The 25160-nt window shown below is 40.5% G+C and overlaps 1 protein-coding gene across 1 annotated transcript in view; it reads right to left on the reverse strand.

Annotated features, from left to right (window-relative positions):
- The window catches only part of opn4b (opsin 4b), a 78558-nt gene that overhangs the window by 37376 nt on the left and 16022 nt on the right, over positions 1–25160 (reverse strand). The window contains exons 2-3 of the mRNA XM_060939039.1: positions 17777–17919; positions 9866–9999 (exon numbers count right to left, since the gene is read on the reverse strand). Coding sequence (XP_060795022.1) covers positions 9866–9999; positions 17777–17919 — 277 coding nt within the window. The remainder of the gene's footprint in view (positions 1–9865; positions 10000–17776; positions 17920–25160) is intronic.

A 25160-nucleotide genomic window follows, 5' to 3' on the forward strand; every position in this document is an offset into this window, starting at 1 on the left:
TTGATAAACCAGCTCTGGTTCTCATTTACTGTCTCCATCATATTTATTTTCTGTCACTATGGAAATGTCACTTCAATCAGGCAAACAATGTCAAACCAGCAAGTACACTTGCTAGACGTAATTATACTTACAGTCCTAAAGAAAAAAAAATAGGAATTTACAAAATTTCACATTCACAGTTATGATTTGTTAACAAATCACACAAATCTGCCAGCGTGATGCAGCAGTTTCCTCTCGGATATATTCTCAGCATTGTTGTACTGTACAGCACAGACAAATAAATCCTTTTTATATTTAAAAAGTTTACACTACTACAGATCAAGAATTGCATTATTGTAAATGTGCACCTGGCACAGAAGATTTACAAAAAAGGCCTTCAGTGAGCTACATGGCATATGTAGGTTCTATACCATCTCTTCGTATTCATTATAGAAATGCTGTACAGTTGTGTTGCAGCCCTCTGTAGCATTCACTGGAAAAGCAATCAAATTAATGAGAACTCAGTTCAGAACTTACTCACTGACATACACTGAAGAAAAATGCACAGTTAGAGGTTCAAAAAGTGAATTAAACACTCCAGGGATAACTAGAACTGTGAGTAAACTCACTATAGACCCTTTTCAGTCACGTGACCTTCGTAAACGTGACCGCCATTTTGGACATGTAGTGGACTTCGGCTCGAATCAGTTTGAATGCGAGGAAGGCGACAAACGAAAAACATAAAAGAAAAAGGAGCGAGATGCAGAAAACACCTTCACTATCCAGTGACGTAGGGCATTTACAGGGCGAGCAGAGGGAGAGGTATTTGCAAAAATTGAGGTTAGCAGGCTTAGAGAACGACATTTACCTGCTTCCACCAGGATTGTTCACTGACGTACGGAAGTACACGAAGCCCTCATCTTTACCTGACTTCGGCCCACATGATCTGTATACCTATGTCATTAAAAACCCATCGCCATACACATACACGCCAACGTCCAAGGTTCCGGCGCGCGCTCCGGCTTGCTCCAGGAGTGCTCCGGCCGAGGTTCCGGAGCGCGCTCCCGCTTGCTCCAGGAGTGCTCCGGCCGAGGTTACGGAGCGTGCTCCGGCTTGTTCCGGAGCAAGCCACTTAATTTGAGGGCAACCTCGGCCGGAGCGTGCTCCGGAACCTCGGCCGGAGCACTCCGGGAGCAAGCCGGCGCGCGCTGCTTAATTTGAGGGGAACCTCGGCCGGAGCACTCCGGGAGCAAGCCGGCGCGCGCTGCTTAATTTGAGGGAGAGCAAGCCAGAGCGCGCTCCGGAACCTCGGACGTCGGCTCCGGCAGCTATTTATACTGGATCCGGTGTAAATAGCTGCCGGATCATAATTACAGTAAACTAGTAAATACAGTAAAGGAAAAACTTGAGACTGAAAGGTTTTAACAGTCATCCAAATGACTGAACGTAAACATTGCTACAGTAACATACCAGCTACTTGTTGACATTAGCTAGTCAACAATAGCTACTACAGAAGAACAAAGAGGTTACAATGGGTTATTTTAGCCTATTTGGTTACACACTCGCCGCCACAGAATGTTAACAGCAATGTAATGCCTTTTCTGGCTAATTTTATTCGTCTTACCTCCAACAAAGTGGTCACTACACAAGCATTGGTACGCCGAGGGCTGCCAATCTGTTAATGGCCGCTATCCATCTTCTCCGTCGGGATCCGATAAAATGATAAACCTTGCCTTGTTTGTTGATGGTTACTACATCCAGGTGCACAACAATATAGTGGCATGATGGAAGTCTTGCTGAAAGTAAAAACTTTCTTTGCTGCCGTTCCTCAATGTTGGCTGTGGTAAACTACTGGTAGTACACGTCCAAAATGGCGGCCGCATTTGTCGTGACGTCACGTGAAAAGGGTCCATAGAATACCCTCCCACTCGCAACAAAATTTGTCAACTGGAAATGTGTGTGAACTTAAAAAATGATACCGCTGCAACACCATGATTCAAATTCCTATTAGTCATTCATCTCAATAATATATGGGGTCTAAATCCATTTGGTACAATTTAATGGAGTGGAACAGCAGCCACATCACCAGACAATAACATATGCAAGAAAATAAGTATGTTTAAGACTTTGGTTTGGGATTACTTTCCTTCATGCACATCCTCAGGTGGTATACTGCAACTGTGTAAAGTTTCATCAAAATCCATCAAACCATTTAGGAGGAGTTGCGCTTATGAGCCTGTCATCATATTTTGCCATATGTAAGGGAATAAGTTAAATGAATTATCTCCCCTTTGAAACATCGGACCGGGATTATTTTCCTTCATGCACATCTTCAGGTGGTATAGTGCAACTGTGTAAAGTTTCATCAAAGTTCCATCAAACCGTTTAGGAAGAGTTGCGTTTACAAGACACATGGACAAACGGACAGACGGACGGACAGGGTGATTCAAAACTGACAAACAGTTTTTACCCCCAGGCCATCAGGCTTTTGAACCACGGATTATAATCACCATCTACCTCTATATTTCCATCAGGCTTTGAACCACGGATTATATTAGCAATTTTGCACAAGACATTGCACAGTATATCTACCTCTATGTTTGCACATTGTTTGTTTGCCTCTCCTTTTTTTTAATGTTATCTTCATTTTTCACTCTACCTTTACATTTTGCATTCCATATGCACTTTATATTTTATATTTCATATTTTATATATATATTTCTTTTTATATTGGTAAGCGTAGTTTGGTCGGGCAGTTGCAAAATAAGAATTTCATTAGCCAATAATAAACCGCTGTGTCTGTTATTGTCTCATCTCATCTCATTATCTCTAGCCGCTTTATCCTTCTACAGGGTCACAGGCAAGCTGGAGCCTATCCCAGCTGACTACGGGCGAAAGGCGGGGTACACCCTGGACAAGTCGCCAGGTCATCACAGGGCTGACACATAGACACAGACAACCGTTCACACTCACATTCACACCTACGGTCAATTTAGAGTCACCAGTTAACCTAACCTGCATGTCTTTGGACTGTGGGGGAAACCGGAGCACCCAGAGGAAACCCACGCGGACACGGGGAGAACATGCAAACTCCACACAGAAAGGCCCTCGCCGGCCCCGGGGCTCGAACCCAGGACCTTCTTGCTGTGAGGCGACAGCGCTAACCACTACACCACCGTGCCGCCCGGTCTGTTATTGTGTATATGACAAATAAAAATCTTGAATCTTGAATTCCTATATACCCCCCAAACTTTGTTTGGGGGGGGGGGGGGGGGGGGGGGGGGTATAATTATGCTGTGCATCATCAATCCAAGAGGTTTATCAACAAACAAATCAATCAATATGACCTACATTTTTAGATGTTTTTCCAACATCTCCTGCATGGCTCTATAGCAATTACATTGAATAAGAAGCAAGCTACACGGTATAGTCAGCAGGCAGCACAGTGGTGCAGCGGTTAGCCCTGTCGCCTCACAGTAAGAAGGTTGCGGGTTCGAATCTCACTGCCTTCCTGTGTGGAGTTTGCATGTTCTCCCTGTGTCTGCGTGGGTTTTCTTCAGGTGCTCGGTTTCCTCCAACAGTCCAAAGACATGCAGATTAGTTCAAGTGGCTACTAGCCCAAGAACATTAGCTCAAAATTGAGTCCAACCCGGAACAAATTAGTAACAAGCTGAATTTTTCAGAATATTTTCAGAATACCCTTAGGAATAACATACTAAAAGTCCCCGGGAATCCACCTTGTGCTGTCTGAGAAATTCAAGATGGCGTCTAAAATGGCCGCCGATTGGAGATTTTTCAATATCTCAGGGATAAAACAGAATATAAATGCAATTAAAATGTTAAATTATATGTTCTCTCATACAAGCAATGCAAATTCACCATTGTCACACTGTTAAAATTAAAATTAACCAAGATTACAAGGTAATTAATGTGGAAATTACATGGAATTTGATGGTTGACATGATTGACAGATTAGCTTAGTAGGCTACCTACATACATGAACATAATGTAAGACAACAATTAGACATCAATTTCCTTAATATTTAGTGCATCTTTAAGCTTTGATAAAATATTAAAGGGAAATTAAATTTGAGAACTAAAACTAAACTACAATGGCAAGCTGTTTCAGTACACTTCTTCAACATTCCGGCGACTTTCATGACAAAAAGGTCTGCCTCAATAAAAGCTCTTGCTTATAAACAATGAGTAGACTTAAACACTTCTCAGTGCCTCAGTTGTAATGCTTGGACCTTTGTTGTACCATCAGTGAAGTAGGGAATTTATTCAAGCTTGTTTAAGGGTGGAAAAAAATTAATCTTTGAGTTTCTAGCGCCAGTCTTTACTACTAGCAATGCCAGTGTGTTCAGACAAAAAAATGACTAAACTCAGCATGACCTTTTAAAAATGACTGAACTCAGCATGACCTTTTAACATGCCATTTTTCATTTTACACCACCAATTTACTTTAATTAATATTAATGAAAAGAAGTGCTCCAACCCCTAGTAATTGTGTTTGTTGTTTTGTGAACAGAATAGGATGATACGGAGTGAATGAGTAACCAATGGATCCACACTCTATAATCAGTCGTGTACATTAAATAGCACATGTATAGATTTATAATTATAAGTCTGTAATTATTAGTCCTAAACATTAAGAACTGAAGCCATTTCAAAAACATATGAGATATCTTCATGATACCATAACGATTATTTTGTCATAACAGTCATTGTTATTTCTTCTTGGATGTGAATTTATGGGCCAGGGCGTTTCAAGATTGATACTTGATTCAAGGATCGGACTGGATGAAACCTACACACATTCATAGTACTGTGCACATTCATAAATGTGAACTGGTGAAGTGCCAAAAATATGACAATCTAACCAGACATGGCAAGCGAACACATTATACACAAATATACTGTTATAATAATGTGTACATTGTTATTATATAATGTTAATACACAATGTAATTAATACACACATGTTGGAATTTACTCTCCTACCCTACAAAACATATATTCTGACCTTTTAATTGCATTAATATTTTGTTTTGGGCCTGAGATATGGGCAGATCTCCATTTGGTGGCCATTTTGGACGCCATCTTGAATTTCTCAGAGAGCACAAGGGGGATTTCCGGGGACTTTTAGTATGTTATTCCTAAAGGTATTCTGAACATATTCTGAAATTTTCAGCTTGTTACTAATTTGTTCCGGGTATAACCCTATTACTCCTGGGCTATACTCTAAATTACCCACAGGTGTGAATGCCACCAGATGAGGGTTCGGGTCCTTTTGGTGTGCTATAATCACTCAAGAAAATTCATGGAAGCTAGTTGTGAAATATGCAGAGCAGCTTCCTGGATCGCTGACCCTCAACTAAGAGGATGACAAGAGACAGACAGCATATAGTCAGCAAAAATGTGTGGAATTGATAGTAGCTGATATTGTATTGTTGCCATGGTACACACTCTTCACACTGGGCTTTCAGCATTGCATTTTCACAATAAATGAATATATAAACATAAATACACAAATAAATACTATTTATTCATTATAAAGAACAAAGAAAAGGGAAAGGTTGGGAAACTGAGAATGAGACAGAATAAGAGGGAGAGAATTACTCCTTTTTTTTTCTTCAGTTGGCCAGGAAACAAGCTGACTGTGCTTTGACTTATTCAGTCATCCAGTAACTGCAACACTTCAAAAAGAAAAGGTTTCAAAGCAAACTTCCATTAGTGATCAAACGCCTCTCGGTCGAACTGAAGGATAATATACCCTTCTTATCCAAATTTTGGGAACATTTCAAAAAATTTTTGAGACCACTATTTTTTTTTCCACACATAAACTAGCACCATTTTTTTCTGCTAAATTAGCTATAATGCTAAATTATTAAGCATTCGTCTAATAATACATGCGTAATCCACCCAATATATGACAGTGTGTATCAAAAAGATTTACTTCTATGGAGTCCACTTTTTTCACCAAACATGCCTCTGTTTTACACATTTAATTCTGATCTCATCTGAACACAAAGAGGGATTTCAGTTGTAACTCCAGTGGCACTTGGTGAACTTCAGGTGATGCACTTTGTGCTATTTTGAAGGGCTCCATTAGTGCAACTCTAACAAACAACTTATGAAATTAGTGGATTATAATAGATTTTGAAATTGTTTGTAGGGGCGGCACGGTGGTGTAGTGGTTAGCACCGTCGTCTCACAGCAAGAAGGTTCTGAGTTCAAGCCCAGTGGCTGACAGGGACCTTTCTGTGTGGAGTTTGCATGTTGTCTGCGTGGGTTTCCTCCGGGTGCTCCGGTTTCCCCCACAGTCCAAAGACATGCAGGTTAGGCTAATTGGTGGCTCTAAATTGACTGTACTGTAGGTGTGAATGTGAGTGTGAATGGTTGTTTGTCTCTATGTGTCAGCCCTGTGATAACCTGGTGGCTTGTCCAGGGTGTACCCCGCCTCTCGCCCATAGTCAGCTGGGATAGGCTCCAGCTTGCCTGCGACCCTGTACAGGATAAGTGGTTACAGATGATGGCTGGATCGATGAAACTGCTTGAGGGTGGAGTAGGGCAGTATGAATCTACATGATATACAGTCCTTTATTGATATTGCAGCACTACTAAGCAATAATTAATACACTAAACTACTCTATACGGCCAAAAGAATGTGGAAACCTGAACCATCACATCTATTTGTGATCCTTTCACCAAAACTGTAAGCACACAATTGTATATCTTTATATGCTGTATCTTTAAAATTTTCCTTTGCTGGAACTAAAAGGCCCAAACCTGTTCCTGCATGACAATGCTCCTGTGCATAAAGCAAGCTCCATGGTTTGCCAAAGTTCCTACACAGAGCTATGACCTCAACCTCATTGAACACTGGAATGAACTGGAACCCCGACTGTACCCCAGGCCTCCTCGCCCAACATCAGTGCCCAACCTCACTAATGGTCTTGTTGTTGAAAAGGAAAATCCCCACAGTCATGCTCCAAAAAGTGCAGTGGAAATCTTTCCCAAAAGACTGGAGGTTGTTTGAGCAGCAAAGGGTGACCAACTCCATATTAATAACCATGGTTTTGGAATATTATGTTCAACAGGCACATATGGGTGTGATGGTCAGGTGTCCACATACTTGTGGCCATATAGTGCATCTATATATGTCACTGTGCAAAATACCCCAGAATCCGGAGATGGTTTTGCCTGGATATTACAAACTACTGTATGACCTGTACATAATGAAATCCATACTGGGCACGCTGCAATTATGGTATTGTCAAAAAATCTTTAGATATGATCCAGATATGATCCAGTTCTTGCAGGAATTTAAAAAGATATCTCTGGATTCTTGGGGTTTTGGAGCAGTGTATGTCACTTATTTCTTGTTGAAATTGCTATAACATGTTAATTGTTAGCCAATAAGCTTTTGATGCTGTGCTTTTTGTGATTGGGAGATTTTTTGAGGCCTAAATTCTAATATGGCCACAATTTTTAAATGATATGTGCGTAATTTGAGAGGCCTATCCAACTCAATTCATTATCAAACACATAAATACATCTGTGTTAGTGGCTTCCTCAACATTGGTTTAATACACTGATTTCCTTTCATTCTCAAAACTGCACACTTATAGCAATCACTGTATAAAGAAAGAAAGAAAGAAAGAAAGAAAGAAAGAAAGAAAGAAAGAAAGAAAGAAAGAAAGAAAGAAAGAAAGAAAGAAAGAAAGAAAGAAAGAAAGAAAGAAAGAAAGAAATACACTGCCCGCCATGATTAATAGCACTCCCTGTAAAGGTTAATTAAAAGGGTTAGAAAAAAAACAACCTTTTCGTGAAGTTGTTTCATCTCACACTGAAAAATTGAGAAAAATCCAACCTTTATTTGAAATAAATTTATTCAAAGAAAAACAAATCCCTCATCAACAAATAATTATTTTCAACAAAAACACATAACGGCGGCACGGTGGTGTAGTGGTTAGCGCTGTCGCCTCACAGCAAGAAGGTCTGGGTTCGAGCCCCGTGGCTGGCGAGGTCCTTTCTGTGCGGAGTTTGCATGTTCTCCCTGTGTCCGTGTGGGTTTCCTCCGGGTGCTCCGGTTTCCCCCACAGGTGTCTATGTGTCAGCCCTGTGATGACCTGGGGACTTGTCCAGGGTGTACCCCGCCTTTCGCTCGTAGTCAGCTGGGATAGGCTCCAGCTTGCCTGTGACCCTGTAGAACAGGATAAAGCGGCTACAGATAATGAGATGAGATGAAAAAAGCATGCCACTATTATTGGCACTCCTACATTTAATACTTTGTACAACCTCCCTTTGCCAGTAAAACAGCACTGAGTCTCCTATAACATTTTATACGGTTGGAGATACAGAGCAGGACATCTGAGCCCATTCCTCTTTACACAATCTCTCCACATCATCCAGAATCTGAGACCTTCTCTTGTGCTCTCTCCTCTTCAGCTCATCCCACAGGTTTTCAATGGGGTTCAGGTCAGGGGACTGAGATGGCCAGGGCAGAAGCTCGATTCTGTGCTCAGAGAACCATTTTTGTATTGATTTGGACATATGGTTCAGATCATTGTCCTGCTGGACGATCCAATGACGACCCAGTTTTAGTTTCCTGGCAGAAGTAGCCAGATTCTGATTTAAAATGTCCTGGTATTTCATGGAGTCCATGATGCCATGTACCCTATCAAGGTTTCCAGGGCCGTTGGAGGAAAAACAGCCCCAAAACATCACAGAACTTCCACCATATTTTACAGTTGGGATCGGGTTCTTTTCATTATAGCCGTCCTTCTTTTTATGCCAAACCCACCTTGAGTGTTTTTGCCCAAAAGCTCCATTTTTGTTCCATCAGACCATAGAACACGATTCCAGTCAAAATTGTAGCAGCGTTTTGCAAACTTCAGGTGCTTACATTTGTGGTTAACTGACAGAAAAGCCTTTTTTTTCTGGCAAACCTTCCAGATAATCTGTTGGCATGGAGGTGGCATCTGATGGTGGTTTTGGAGATTTGGAAACCCCAAGATTTTACTTTTTCTTGTAATTCACCAACAGTGATCCTTGGGGATTTTTTTTTTTTTGCCTCTCTTACCATCTTCTTCATTGTATGTGGGGGCAAAATAAACCTTTACCCTTTTCCAGGCAAATTTGTAACAGTTCCAGTTGGTGTCCACTTTATTATTATTGCCTTAAAAATAGAAACAGACATTTTCAGCCAAGTAGCTTTAAAAAAAAAAAAAAAACTATTCTCTGACTTATGAAGGTCAACACACTTCTCTCTCATTTGGTTTGTGTGTTCTCTTATCTTTCCCATGTTGATGGATGAATAAGGGAATTTGCCCTCTGTGTCACCTCATATTTGTTCCCCAGTTAATCAGGAAGTCATGGATTACAGCTTGAAAGTTCCTACACACTCCAATCAACTCAAACATGTACAATTTAAATGGGAAATATGTTTCAGTTACATTGTGTTGATGATCATTTCCAGGGCTGCCAATAACAGTGTACATTTTCTGTTGAAAATAATTACTTATGGATGAGGGATTTGTTTTTCTCTGAATAAATTTATTTCAATTAAAGGCTAGAGTTTTCTCATTTTTTTCAATGTGAGATGAAGCGACTTCACCAAAAGGTGGAATTTTTTCTAACTCTTTTGACTAATCATTACAAGGGGTGCCAATAATTGTGCAGGGCCCTGTACTAGGAATAAGAAATACCCTCTGTATATAATAGATGAATGAATCATACACAAAGAACTTCATTTTAAAGCCTGCCTCTAAACCTGATGTGATGTTCCATGTTTATCCTTATTTTTGATGGCCTGGAACTGAGCGATTAAAGAAGACGAAGGGATTAACCAAGCCTGGCCCATTGCTAACTACTGGATTACCTTTCTCTCCAAAGATCCACCTCTTGTGCATGCTGGTAATGAAGAAGATGGGCGTCTGAGTGATACACATCAGGAAGTCAGTTATGGCCAGATTAATAATGAACATGTTGGATGGTGTTCTTAGACTTCGGGTCCTACAAGAGCATATACATGAAAGAGAAACAGATGGAAATTTAGAAGTGCAATCTTTATGGTTCAGTTACATATCATTTTGGGCTTGGGAGTCTTTGGTTAGAGTGCTAGGAATGTGGCCAGAAGGCGAGTGTGATAATTGTCTATAAAGGTTTTCGGTTATTGGTTTGAAATTGTCTACTGTTAGTACATTAAGTTGACTGAACAATTGGCGTAAGCCTCAAAAACTTGTTGTACATCAGTGACATAATATTGGCAAGGATTGGCACTACTTTTTTTGGGAGAAATCCAGTATATGTTTGAGGCACTTGTCCAAATCTTTGACCCATGTTATAAAAGGCTTTAGACTGCAGACAATCTCTTTCTTGTGGTATTTACAGTACATGGTTGTTTGCTACGAGTGTAGCCTGCTAACCCTCATCATATGATCAGACGTATGAGCACCTTACCCTCTCCTTACCCTCTACTACTGCAGTGATCTGATGCTTCTTTCCACTAGTACTGTGTTGAGTATCAGTTCTTTTTTTTGTTGCTTTTTTCCCTGCGTGCTAACCAGCCCATGGCCCCCAGCACCCCCTCCCCCCCATGACCCACCACACCTTGACTCCAGACCATCACGCAACACACCATATTTGTCCTATGTAAGAATGTAAATGGCTATATCGTGGGCTTTCTCTAACGTATTGCATTAAAAGAAGTGTGCGTGCAGGGTGAGTCTCTGCCCAGATTTCCCCCTGTACGCCGCAACAACCCTGCGTACTCATAGATATAAGCCTCCTCTAAATTGTGTTAGCATTAAAAGAAGCGAGGCGTGCAGTGAAACACCTGCAGAGGCATCTGCATGCACGCCTCGCTTGCCCTAGTCTATTTGTTGTTCTTGGTTATTGTGTAGTGCATTTAAAAGAGAATAAGGCGTGTTGCGTATTGCCAGGAAGAGGCATGTGTGTGCACGCAAAGGGCGAGTGCACGGCAGGGGCCCAGAACCCACGAATACCCCACAGCACCGACCAACACCGGTCCCACAAGACAACCCGACAGGACCGGGCCACCCAAGCCACCCATGGGGCCCAGGCAGAACAGGGATGAGTGAAGTAAAGAGAGGCAAAGAGAAAGAGAAGGGAGGAAAGGAGAGGAAATAAATAAATAAATAAATAAAAATTTAAACAAAAAAAGGGAGGGGAGAGGGAGAATATATATATATATATATAAAATAATAATAATAGCAAAAATAATGAGGGCGGCACGGTGGTGTAGTGGTTAGCGCTGTCGCCTCACAGCAAGAAGGTCCGGGTTCGAGCCCCGTGGCCGGCGAGGGCCTTTCTGTGTGGAGTTTGCATGTTCTCCCCGGGTCCGCGTGGGTTTCCTCCGGGTGCTCCGGTTTCCCCCACAGTCCAAAGACATGTAGGTTAGGTTAACTGGTGACTCTAAATTGACCGTAGGTGTGAATGGTTGTCTGTGTCTATGTGTCAGCCCTGTGATGACCTGGCGACTTGTCCAGGGTGTACCCCGCCTTTCGCCCGTAGTCAGCTGGGATAGGCTCCAGCTTGCCTGCGACCCTGTAGAACAGGATAAAGCGGCTAGAGATAATGAGATGAGATGAGTAAAAATAATTGTTCCAGCTACCATCCGCCGCCCTATTATATATAGCTATTTACATGTGGATGTAAAGTTGTGAGTTGGATCTCAGGCGCAGAGGGTCAGGTCATAATTGTAAGAAGGTGATGAAGGGTGTCCAAGGGGAGAGTGTCTCCTGAGTGTTGTTTAAGTTTGGAGTGGATATATTGTCCAATGATATATAATCCATTAACGAATTTTTCCAATGAGTGATGTGTACAGTATTCCTTGATTTCCAGTTCATGAGGATTGTTTTCTTGGCGATAGTCAGCGCTACTAGCAATATTTTATTGCATGAGGTGCTTATATTGATAGCAGTTGTATCACCAAGTATACATAGGGAAGGGGTTGCTGGGATGTGACAGCCAAGAATGGTAGAGAGTGATTCTGTGACGCTTAACCAAAACCTGTTGATTGGCGTGCAATGCCAGACAGCATGAATATATGTGCCTGGGTTATTTTGCATGCGGTGAGAACACAAGTCCAAGTCAAAGCCCATTTTAGACAGTTTCTGTGCAGTGAAGTGAAATCTGTGAAGAACCTTGTATTGTATTAATTGTAGATTGCTATTTTTTGTCATGAGATAGATGTTTTTACAGATTTGGGTCCAGAAGTCGGCACCGGGAGTAATGGACAAATCTGATTCCCATTTGTGATATGGTAGGCTTAAAGTTTTTTCTAAACGAGATATAATTTTGTATATTTTGGAAAGAATTTTTTTGGGGGAGGGAATGCTGATCAACTCCATGATTGGTGAAGGGATATCTAGGTTCGCTATCTGGATATTAATTTTAGCTTGGATAGATGATTTAATTTATAGGTATTCTAAAAAGTGTTTACTCTCAATGCCGTGCTTCTGGACCAAACAAGGGAATGAAGCCAGATTTTTGTCTTGAATGATGTGATGAAGTTGAGTGATGCCCTTGCCTATCCATGTGAGAAAATTGAGTGTTTTTTTTGTTGACAGTAAAATCGGGGTTATTCTAAATCGGGGTGCGATTTGACGGTGCTACGGGTGAATCAGTGATGTGATAGAATTTCCACCAAGCTGTCAGACTAGATGATATTGTTAGCGCTATGAAGGATGGATGTTTTTTAACTGACTGACTACAGAAAGGAAGGTCTGAGATCTGAATATCCTTGCAAATGATTTGTTCTATGTCTAACCAAGTGTTGTTTGAGGGGGTGGGATGTAACCATTTGTATATGTAACAAAGCTGGTTGGCCAGGGTATAATGTTGGAAGTGTGGAGCCTCTAGTCCTCTGAGTATTTTAGGTTTTTGTAGAGTGGTCAGTTTGATTCTTGGTGTCTTATTTTTCCAGTAGAACTTAGTAATTCTTGAGTCTAGTGATTTAAACCAGGGAGGGGAGGGCTGTGTCGGAATCATTGAGAATAAATAATTTATTTTGGGTAATATTGACATTTTGACGACTGATATCCTGCCCATGATGGATAGTGGAAGGTTCATCCATCGCTGGAGATCATCATCTATTGAATTGAGCAGGGGGGTAAAATTTAGACTAAATAAGTCTGACAGCCTGGGGGAAACCTTTATCCCTAAATATGTGATATAATTAGTACATAGTGGGATAGGTGATGAATGGGCTGTCACATCCCAGCTGTTGGAGTGTAATGGAAGAATTGCAGACTTATTCCAATTGATTGAGTATTCAGAAATATTAGAGAATGTGTCAATAAGTTTAATGGTTTCTTTTACTGATACTGTGGGGTCTTGAAAAAGTAGGATGTCATTGGCATAGAGGCTGATTTTAGGATGCATATTTAGAGTCTGAACTCCCTTAATGTGGGGGTTCTGACGGATGGCAGCAGCTAGAGGTTCAATGAAGATGGTAAATAATAAAGGGGAGAGTGGGCATCCCTGTCTAGTTCCCCGGTGCAGAGTGAAACTGTGTGATGTTAGTCCATTGGTGATCACTGTGGCTGAGGGTGAAGTGTAGAGAATCTTAATCCAATTAATGAACGATTCCCCGAAACCAAACCGCCCGAATGTGGAAAACAGGAAATTCCAGTTGACCCTATCAAAAGCTTTTTCCACATCAAGAGTTGTTATAATGGTTTCTTCTTGTATAGTTGAGGAGTGGTACAACCCCGATTCCAAAAAAGTTGGGACAAAGTACAAATTGTAAATAAAAACGGAATGCAATAATTTACAAATCTCAAAAACTGATATTGTATTCACAATAGAACATAGACAACATATCAAATGTCAAAAGTGAGACATTTGAAATTTCATGCCAAATATTGGCTCATTTGAAATTTCATGACAGCAACACATCTCAAAAAAGTTGGGACAGGGGCAATAAGAGGCTGGAAAAGTTAAAGGTACAAAAAAGGAACAGCTGGAGGACCAAATTGCAACTCATTAGGTCAATTGGCAATAGGTCATTAACATGACTGGGTATAAAAAGAACATCTTGGAGTGGCAGCAGCTCTCAGAAGTAAAGATGGGAAGAGGATCACCAATCCCCCTAATTCTGCGCCGACAAATAGTGGAGCAATATCAGAAAGGAGTTTGACAGTGTAAAATTGCAAAGAGTTTGAACATATCATCATCTACAGTGCATAATATCATCAAAAGATTCAGAGAATCTGGAAAAATCTCTGTGCATAAGGGTCAAGGCCGGAAAACCATACTGGGTGCCCGTGATCTTCGGGCCCTTAGACGGCACTGCATCACATACAGGCATGCTTCTGTATTGGAAATCACAAAACGGGCTCAGGAATATTTCCAGAGAACATTATTTGTGAACACAATTCACCGTGCCATCCGCCGTTGCCAGCTAAAACTCTATAGTTCAAAGAAGAAGCCATATCTAAACATGATCCAGAAGCGCAGACGTCTTCTCTGGGCCAAGGCTCATTTAAAATGGACTGTGGCAAAGTGGAAAACTGTTCTGTGGTCAGACGAATCAAAATTTGAAGTTCTTTATGGAAATCAGGGACGCCGTGTCATTTGGACTAAAGAGGAGAAGGACAACCCAAGTTGTTATCAGCGCTCAGTTCAGAAGCCTGCATCTCTGATGGTATGGGGTTGCATTAGTGCGTGTGGCATGGGCAGCTTACACATCTGCAAAGACACCATCAATGCTGAAAGGTATATCCAGGTTCTAGAGCAACATATGCTCCCATCCAGACAACGTCTCTTTCAGGGAAGACCTTGCATTTTCCAACATGACAATGCCAAACCACATACTGCATCAATTACAGCATCATGGCTGCGTAGAAGAAGGGTCCGGGTACTGAACTGGCCAGCCTGCAGTCCAGATCTTTCACCCATAGAAAACATTTGGCACATCATAAAAATGGAAGATACGACAAAAAAGACCTAAGACAGTTGAGCAACTAGAATCCTACATTAGACAAGAATGGGTTAACATTCCTATCCCTAAACTTGAGCAACTTGTCTCCTCAGTCCCCAGACGTTTACAGACTGTTGCAAAGAGAAAAGGGGATGTCTCACAGTGGTAAACATGGCCTTGTCCCAACTTTTTTGAGATGTGTTGTTGTCATGAAATTTAAAATCACCTAATTTTTCTCTGTAAATTATAAATTTTCTCAGTTTAAACATTTGATATGTCATCTATGTTCTATTCTGAATAAAATATGGAATTTTGAAACTTCCACATCATTGCATTCCGTTTTTATTTACAATTTGTACTTTGTCCCAACTTTTTTGGAATCGAGGTTGTACATTATATTAAACAATCTGTGGGTGTTGGAGGAAGAAATTCTGCCTTTAATGAAGCCAGTCTGATCTGGGTGGATAATGGATGGGGAGACCTCTTCTAATCTGTGCGCTAACGTTTTGGTGATTATTTTATTGTCAACACTGAGTAGGGAGATTGGCCGGCAGCTGGATGGCATTGTTGGATCCTTATTGGGCTTAAGGAGAAGTGAAATTGAAGCTGTGGTGATACTAGCTGGAAGTCTTTTTTGTTTGTTTGTTTTGATTCATTGATCATCCTGATAAAAAGTGGAGCCAAAATGGACCAAAATTGTTTGTAGAACTCTGCAGGGAAACCATCCGGACCTGGTGCTTTGTTATTAGGCATATGTTTAAGAGCCTCGAACAGTTCTTGTTGAGTTATACAGTAGATGACTCTAGTTTATTTGTTTGGTTTTCATTAAGTTGTGGTAAGTCGATGCTGTTAAGAAATGAGTCAATGGCGTCCTGGTTGGGGTTTATTTCTGAGGAATATAGTTTATTGTAAAAATTGTAGAAAACCTGATTTATTTCTTTAGGTAAGCTGGTTAGCTTCCCTGCTGAGTTCTTTATGACTGGGATTGTTGCTTTTTCTATGTTCCGTCTGATTTGATTTGCTAAGTATTTACCTGATTTATTGCTATAGTGGAAATTTTCTTGCCTTAAACGATGGATCATAAATTGAGTTTGTCTATTAAGTATTTCATTGACTTTGAATTTATAAATTCCTTACTTCAATCTGCGTTTCTTCTGTTGGGTTACTTGCGTCGATCTCTTCCAATTGTTTAATTTTGTTATTTAGTTCTACTTCCTGTTTTTTTTCTTTCTTTTTTTTGTATACTGAAAATGAGATTATTCTTCCTCTAAGCACTGCCTTTCCTGTTTCCCACAGAAGGGAAGGAGATGATCCAGAGGAATCATTCATTTCTAGAAAGCATGCCCACTCTCTCCTAATAAAACTGTTAAATTTGGGGTCTTGCAAGAGGGAAGTACTGAAGCGCCATCTATTACTATAATTCTGTGGGGGGGTTTCTGTTCCATTTGATTGTTACAGGGGCATGATATTGAGTATCAGTTCAAGAAACTGCTTATTCCATACACTCTACTTTGCATACATTTAACAGTTATTCCATGAAATCGAGTCGTACACGAGCTGATAGCCAATGAGGCACGTAGCACTGAGTTGACTATAAACCATGTACGATGAGATTAAGTGGAATAACTGTTTTATTCTATCCACATTCACTGGATTTTGAGAGACAGAACTTTTATTTTTATTCTTTGCAAATTTGATAAATAAAAACTTTATACAAAACGTCTGACAAAATCATTTCTGCTTAGAATGTAAACAAACCGGCGAAATGACAGGAGCAATTTGTGAAAAATGCTATAATAATAATTCTTGAAAAATAAAAAAAAGATACATTCTTACGATCAAATATTTTCATTCCACATTTTGTTGCTTTTTTTAAATATATTTTTTGGGGTTTTCTTCTTCTTCTTCTTCTTCTTCTATAGGGTTTTTTTGGCGGTTGGCAAACCAACTTAAAGGTGCATTACTGCCACCAGCTGAACTGGAGTATGGAACAGGAGATATTGGGTGGACAACGATGACAACACTATATTCTTTGAGACATTTCTGTTTCTTTTAAATACTTGATAACATTTTTGGGGTTTTGTTTTCGAGTAGCGTTTTAATTTCGTCCTTGGTTGGTTCGGCAACACGCTCCACCATTTTGTTTATCTCTACTCACGGTATATGAGCTGATAGCCTAGTAGTAGCGTAGCCAATCAGAGCGCACGATTGCTCATATCCGGTGAATGTGGATAGAATAATTTTATTTATAGTAGACCTACAGTACTGTGCAAAAGTCTTAGGCACATGTAAAGAAATGCTGGAGACCAAAAATGGCTTAAAATAATTAAATGAAATGTTTCAACATAAAAAAATACTATAAACAATAATCAGTAAGCTATAATAAATGAAACAAAGTCAGTATTTGGTGTGAGACGGCCCTTTGCTTTAAAAAAACAAAACAAAACAGTAGTTTGAGGTACAATGAGTGCAGTTTTAGAAGGAAATGAGCTGTAGGTTTTACTGAGCATCTTACAGAACCAGCCACGGTTCTTCTGGACACTTTGACTGTCACACTCGCATCTTAATTTTGTACCAAAACCCAGTAGCCTTCATTATGTTTTCTTTTTTAATCTGAAAAGTGCTCTCTGATGTAATATGCTGCTCAGATACATCCTTTTTTTCTGTAACATTTAATTTTGTGCTGGGAAACGAATGCTTGGAACTCAAAAATGTTTTTGTACTGACTCAATAATGTAGAAGTCGTAAAATAGAAATCTATAACAAAATTTGTATGGGGGAAAAATAGGGTGAGTAAGACTTTTGCACAGTACTGTACATCATTAAGAAAAGGGATTCCCTTACTTGCAGAAGGCGTACATGACCAGAAAGTTGCCCACCATGCCAGTGATGCCAATGATTAAGATAACAATGCCGATAGTGTAGTGGGCATGGTCTGGAACATCTGCAGTGGGAAAAGGATGGCGAGGAGTCTGAATCATAGACACCTGTAAAATGAGACAAACAAATAACAGGTCAAGGGAAGGTCTAGATAAGTCTGTTGATGCTTTTTCACTGGACAGCGCATTTTGTTGTCATTTCCATTGCAAAGTTACTTGTACCATAACTTCAGTACCTGTCCTGATTTTGGTTATGTTTTTTACCAGGATCCCAAAGGTATTGAACTGGGACATAAAGACAGCATGAGAACATTTGTGTCACAATTGCAGTTTTTGAAGAAAAAAAAAAACACCCAAAACACTATGGCTATGACCCAAGTTGCAAAGAATCCTACTAAATATTACAACAAAATCACAATTTGCTATTTTGTGTTATGGGAAAGCCATGGCCTAATGGCTAGAGAAGCAGTTTTGGAACCAAAAGGTTGCTGGTTTGATTCCCTGGACCAGCAGGAATGGCTGAAGTGCCCTTGAGCAAGGCAACCCCAGGCTGCTCTGGGTATGTTGTGTGTTGCTCTGGATAAGAACGTCTGCTTAATTCCTGTAATGTGGTGTGAAATACTATTCAGAAAGAAAGTATGACAGTTTTTGCCACTTACTCTTCAGTAGTGTCTGGTAGTAGTAGGCATCCATTTGTCTTAGAGGGCGATGGCAGAGCACTAGGTGCTGTTGCACTTTCTAGAGTGGCTGAATAGGCCAACTCTGGAGTGGCAGTCTCTCGCGTATCTGGCACAAACAAATTCGGATGGAGGTCTTGAGGCTGTTGCTCTCGCTTTACGATCGGCTCTTTTCGCTTCGAGATGCTCATTCCGGTCCCTTTCAGCTTTCTGCAAGCCATTTGTCACACAAGCCCTCCAAGACTCCCGTGAGGCCAAGATGTTCTCCCAGGTATTAGGGTTAATACCCGCCAATTTCAGGTCCCTTTTGCACACATCCTTGAAGCGTTGGTAAGGTCTTCCAACAGGACAAGTCCCTTCACGCAATTCCTCATACAAGATATCCTTGGGAATGCACCCTGAGTCCATACGGTGCATGTGTTCTAGCCACCTGAGATGCCTGTGGATCAGCAGAGTGTGGATGCTTGGAATGCCAGCACATTCGAGGACCTCCGTGTTGGTCAGTCTGTCCTGCCAAGAGATGTTTTGAATGTGCCTGAGGCAGCAGAGATGGAAGCTGTTAAGCCGTTTTTCTTGTCTGGTATATGGTGTCCAAGACTTGCTGCCATACAGTAGAGTGGAAAGAACACAGGCTTGGTACACGCAAAGTTTGGTGTTCGAAGATAACTGGCAGTTGGACCAAACTCTCTTGTTCAGTCTTGCTATGACACCTGCGGCTTTACTGATTCTTGCACCGACTTTGGCATCCAAGGAGAGAGAACTAGTGATCATTGAACCCAGATACGTAAAGCTCGTGACTGCCTCTACGTAGCTGTTATCAATGACAATGGCTGGAGGGGAGTCAGCACCCTGCGCAAGAATGTTAGTCTTCTTGATGCTAATCATTAGCCCGAACTCTTTACAGGTGTAGGAGAAGCAATTCACCAATCGTTAGAGGCCAGCCTCAGGCCACATCCACACGACAACGGCAACGTGATGTTATTTAAAAAAAATATCGCCTCCAAATGGGCAACGATCAGTAGAAATCAGGTCCATATGGCAACGCAACGCTTGCTGAAAACGATGCAATACACATGCCACACCTCTAGGGGCGCTGTAAGACGGTCCCTTCGGACACACCAGAACAACCCATACGAAAAAGAACAGTAAAGAACTTATAAGAGTTTACCACTGTCTTAGTAGTAAATCCTTATAAATATAAATAAATATATATGCCATGTATGATTTACTCCTGAAAGTGGCCCATTTTGCATTTTCCTCATACAAATTTTTTATGAAAATCTAGTATGTATGAAGTGAACATTGTGCATGGTTTTTACAGATAATGTGTATGATGAATTACACTGTCTTTGTATGCTTCATGTAATGTTTGTAGTTTTAAATTATATTTTACAGTTTAAAATGTACATGCCTTTTATATGTAAATCCAACACAAACATATGTGGATTTACATATAAAAGGCATATACATTTTAAACTGTAAAATATAATTTAAAACTACAAACATTACATGAAGCATACAAAGACGGTGTAATTCATCATACACATTATCTGTAAAAACCATGCACAATGTTCACTTCATACATACTAGATTTTCATAAAAAATTTGTATGAGGAAAATGCAAAATGGGCCACTTTCAGGAGTAAATCATACATGGCATATATATTTATTTATAAATCCTTATAAGGATTTATCCTTATATTTATAAGGATTTACTACTAAGACAGTGGTAAACTCTTATAAGTTCTTTACTGTTCTTTTTCGTATGGGAATAGAAGTAAGGACGCATGCGCATAAACTATTATGCGCGAGACTTCATATTAGCCACAAAGTCAGGAAAATCTGTTCGTAAAATTACATTATAATGACCAAATACAATGAAAAGTATTTTTCCAGTCTCACCTGTGAAAGGTAATCCCATGTGATCTCGTTTGGACGGTAAACCTGTTGGTACAGTTAAACGCAGCTAATCTTTATTCTCCGCTTTGACCTTTCCAATATGGCGGCGAGGATGACGTACGCGGAAGGCGGCGTCTTTAATGGTCCGGAATAAATTGAATACTACACGTTGATGGATTAATTTGCTGTTTCTCACCTGTGAAAGGTAATCCCATGTGATCTCCTTTGGACGGTAAACCTGTTGGTACAGTTAAACGCAGCTAATCTTTATTCTCCGCTTTGACCTTTCCAAAATGGCGACGAGGATGACGTACGCGGAAGGCGGCGTCTTTAATTGTCCGGAATAAATTGAATGATACACGTTGATGGATTAATTTGCTTTTCTACGCCCTTTTTTGAGGAATGTATTGTAGGACTTAAACCATCATCTGAAGAGGTGAGATCGCTCCTTTTTTCCCCTTATTTTTGCTGGCGGGATTGACTCTGCCCTAAGGGCTATTCTCTCTCTCTCTCACTTTGCACCAGGCATTACACAATAAATATTCACAGTGAAAATATTTTGTAAGCGCGTTTCATGAACCAAGTTATAGGATTTCTTGACAACTCGCATCGCATCGCAATGAGATCATTGGCACTACTGGTGTTAAGAATCAGACCATTTTATAAATGAATATTTTGCTGTAGAGCTGCAGTGTTTGTACAATTGCATGTTTTTGCTTCACTATTACTGTCACTATTCTGCTTCTTGCATTACTACTGTGAACTAACACTGAACATAATAATAATAATAATAATATCCAAGCTCGTGTTTCACTCTCACTAGTGCTCTGTAAGGCTTTTTCCTGGTGATATTCGTTACACTTCTACCCGGCGTGAAGCACTCACAGTCATGTGGTTGTGACGTCATCGTAAACAAATCCGTTTTACTCATCCAGACGACTTCACAACGGCAACGTTGCCAGATCTTTCCACTCTGGAACCCGTTCTCAAAAAGATTGCGTTTTGGGCACCCAAAACGCCGGCGCCGTGTGGACGCCAGGCCTAAACGATAAGCAATTGTATCGGAGTCACCTGAATCCGTTGCCGTGTGGACAGGGCCTCAGTGTGAGACAACAGTGCCACGTCGTCAGCAAACAACAGCTCACAAATGAGGACCTCCTTAACTTTCGTCTTTGCATGGAGCCTGGCAAGGTTAAAGAGCCTACCGTCTGTTCTGATGTGGAATAGACGCCCTCATCACAGTCACCAAACAACGTAGTGTCTGATAACATTCCCATCAAATGCAAAAAAACCCCAGATAATTTCATTTGGTCAGTGTTTTTTCTCCAAACGCCAAAACCAAGCGCAATGTAAAAGTTACAACTGTAAGTCAGACATGGAAGCTGCTCTCTGTGTGGGAAATTATGCTAGAACCCCATAAGCTCAAGAGAACGTAGATACTATGAAATAACTCAGGCACTCCATCAAGGTATGGAAAGGTTTGAATATGGATTATAAATGAAATTAAATCATGTAGTTTAATTGCTGCATATCAGTATGCATGAAATAAATCATTATACCCTGAACCTTATCGTGGTAATTATTGCTTACTGAATAGCATCTGATATTAATTTGATTTAGGGGCGGCACGGTGGTGTAGTGGTTAGCGCTGTCACCTCACAGCAAGAAGGTCCTGGGTTCGAGCCCCGGGGCCGGCGAGGGCCTTTCTGTGTGGAGTTTGCATGTTCTCCCCGTGTCCGCGTGGGTTTCCTCCGGGTGCTCCGGTTTCCCCCACAGTCCAAAGACATGCAGGTTAGGTTAACTGGTGACTCTAAATTGACCGTAGGTGTGAATGTGAGTGTGAATGGTTGTCTGTGTCTATGTGTCAGCCCTGTGATGACCTGGCGACTTGTCCAGGGTGTACCCTGCCTTTCGCCCGTAGTTAGCTGAGATAGGCTCCAGCTTGCCTGCGACCCTGTAGAAGGATAAAGCGGCTAGAGATAATGAGATGAGATTAATTTGATTTATAGGGTCCACTATGCATTATTGTCTCAACAATTTTTTTTACCACATAACATGTTGTTGTTGTTGTTGCTATTGTTATTAAGTTATGACCTATATTATCTATATAATAAATGGCAAAGTTTGTTTGTTTGTTTGTCTTGAGCTAATGTCGCCATTTCTTGACAGATTTTCACCAAATTTGGCAAGTAGGTCCGGGGATGACCTGGAATTTTGCAGATATAAACAAAATTCATGTTCAGGCCCCAGGGAGGTCCCTGGGGTGTACAACATCCACCCACCCCCTCCCTCAATGCCTTTCACGTTACATTTATCAACACAAACTCTCAACAGATCTTCACTAAACTCGGCACGTAGGTATAGGAGATAGCCACAATTTGGCAGAACTCAGAAATTCCATAGTTGGGCCCCAGGGGTCCCCAGTGGGCCCCTGGGTGGTGGATGTTTGGATTTTTGTTTGTCTTGGGTTAACATCATGATTTCTCGATGGATCTTCACCAAATTTGACATGAAAGTCTGGGGGCAACCCAGAATTTTGCAAAACCCGGGCAACGCCGAGTAACCTGCTAGTTAATAACAATAATGTAGCCTTTATTTGAGAAATGCAAAAAAAAAAAAATAGTTTTGAAAAAAAAAGAAAACATTAAAACATATATTTGAAAGTACTCAAAATATTACCCCAAAGATCAAATAATTAAATTAAATACAGTCGTTATTAGTGGGCTCAGACCTTTTTGGAGCCAGCTTTGGAAAGGTGCGATTGTAAGTAAAGAAGTAAAACCTGTAAGAATGTGAAAACTCTGTATACTTTTGGCCTGATTTTGCAGCACATCCTAAAAGCATGCTTTGGTTGTGAGTTAAAATTGGCATAATGTGACCCAGTGCTAACTGATTTAGTGCAACTGCAATGAAAGACAGCTGAAAGCAAAGTTCTGATTGGGGTCAAATATTGCTTTTATTAAAATCTCACTGTGTGACCACAGCTATGATGCATGTCTGAAAACAACCAATAGCAGGATGGAATAACCTCAAAGATAGCTGAAAATACAGCAGTGACAAAGTCAAGTCAAGTTTATTTGTATCCACATTTAACAGACATTATCACAAAGCAGCTTTACAGGAAATTAAAGACTTTAAAGGTAGACTGCCTTTCAGATTTCTCAAATTTAGGTCATAAAAAGAATTTTCCCCGACACCCAGTTATTTTTGTTTAGTGGACTGAAAGCTACTGAATTTGAATCACAGACTTCCAATTTTATTAGGTTTTTTTTTAAATAGAACAATTAATGAATTTGGGTCCATGCAGCCCTAAATCCTCTGCTATTTTTTCCTGCTTCACCATGATGCAATTCAAGATACTACATCATACATCATGTAGTGGGCTTTCCCTGTTTGCGCAAGGCATTGTGGGATACAAATTTGAGACAGGAGAGAAAAATGGAGGATGGGAGTGTGCGAATGAAATGTGAAAGACGTTATGTTATAATAATAATAATAATAGGGGCGGCACGGTGGTGTAGTGGTTAGCGCTGTCGCCTCACAGCAAGAAGGTCCTGGGTTCGAGCCCCGGGGCCGGCGAGGGCCCTTCTGTGCGGAGTTTGCATGTTCTCCCCATGTCCGCGTGGGTTTCCTCCGGGTGCTCCGGTTTCCCCCATAGTCCAAAGACATGCAGGTTAGGTTAACTGGTGACTCTAAATTGACCATAGGTGTGAATGTGAGTGTGAATGGTTGTCTGTGTCTATGTGTCAGCCCTGTGATGACCTGGCGACTTGTCCAGGGTGTACCCCACCTTTCGCCCGTAGTCAGCTGGGATAGGCTCCAGCTTGTCCGCGACCCTGTAGAAGGATAAAGCGGCTAGAGATAATGAGATGAATGAGATAATAATAATAGGTTCAATTTATATAGCACCTTTCTCAAAACCCAAGGTCGCTTTACAATAGGCAGAAAAAAAATTCCACCAAATAGAGGTCAGGATGTCATTCCAGTGGTGTAGCAGCCACAGTCCCACCAAAAGACACACGAAAACAAGTCCCACACCACCAGCACAGCCGCCATGACGCCGCCAGCAACATCGCTCGGAACACCACGCCATGGAGCCACAAAGGAAGGAAAGAAACGAAATATGAAGGAAAGGAAACGCAGGACCAAACTAATAAATATCGGCGGTCAGCGAGCACCTTGGTATGATCAGCTGTTTGTTTAGCGACAGAATGATGGAACTGTCAGTGCACGGTCAAGCTCAGTTCATTCAGTTCATGTTTATTTATTTCGAACATGTATAAAAATGTATGTAACTATTTGTACATACAAAAGAAAGAAAATGAAAAAAGTGACAAAAAAAGAATAAATAAAATAATATAAAGAGCTAATACATTACAATACACCGCACATTGTTCGAAAAAGGAGTGGGAAGAAGTACAATACTTTTTTTAATTTCCCACCCCTTTTTAACTACCCCGAAATCCAAACTACATTAATACACTTATAAAAATATATACCACATATACCCTTCATGATTATCCATATAAATATATAATTACAAAAATAAATATATACTACATACCATATCCATATCCATATATATACATATACACATAACTATCTATATAAATATATAATTACAAAAAATATATATATATATATATCTACTACATACTTATCCCTGTAAATATGAAGATATCTATCCCCATAAATAAATATATACCATATACTAAGCTAGTTCTAATATAACAATCAACCCTATTCTATTTATCCCTCATCATCTTCCATTAA

This window comes from Neoarius graeffei, chromosome 14 (genome assembly GCF_027579695.1).
Source record: "Neoarius graeffei isolate fNeoGra1 chromosome 14, fNeoGra1.pri, whole genome shotgun sequence".
NCBI classification, from domain to species: domain Eukaryota; kingdom Metazoa; phylum Chordata; class Actinopteri; order Siluriformes; family Ariidae; genus Neoarius; species Neoarius graeffei.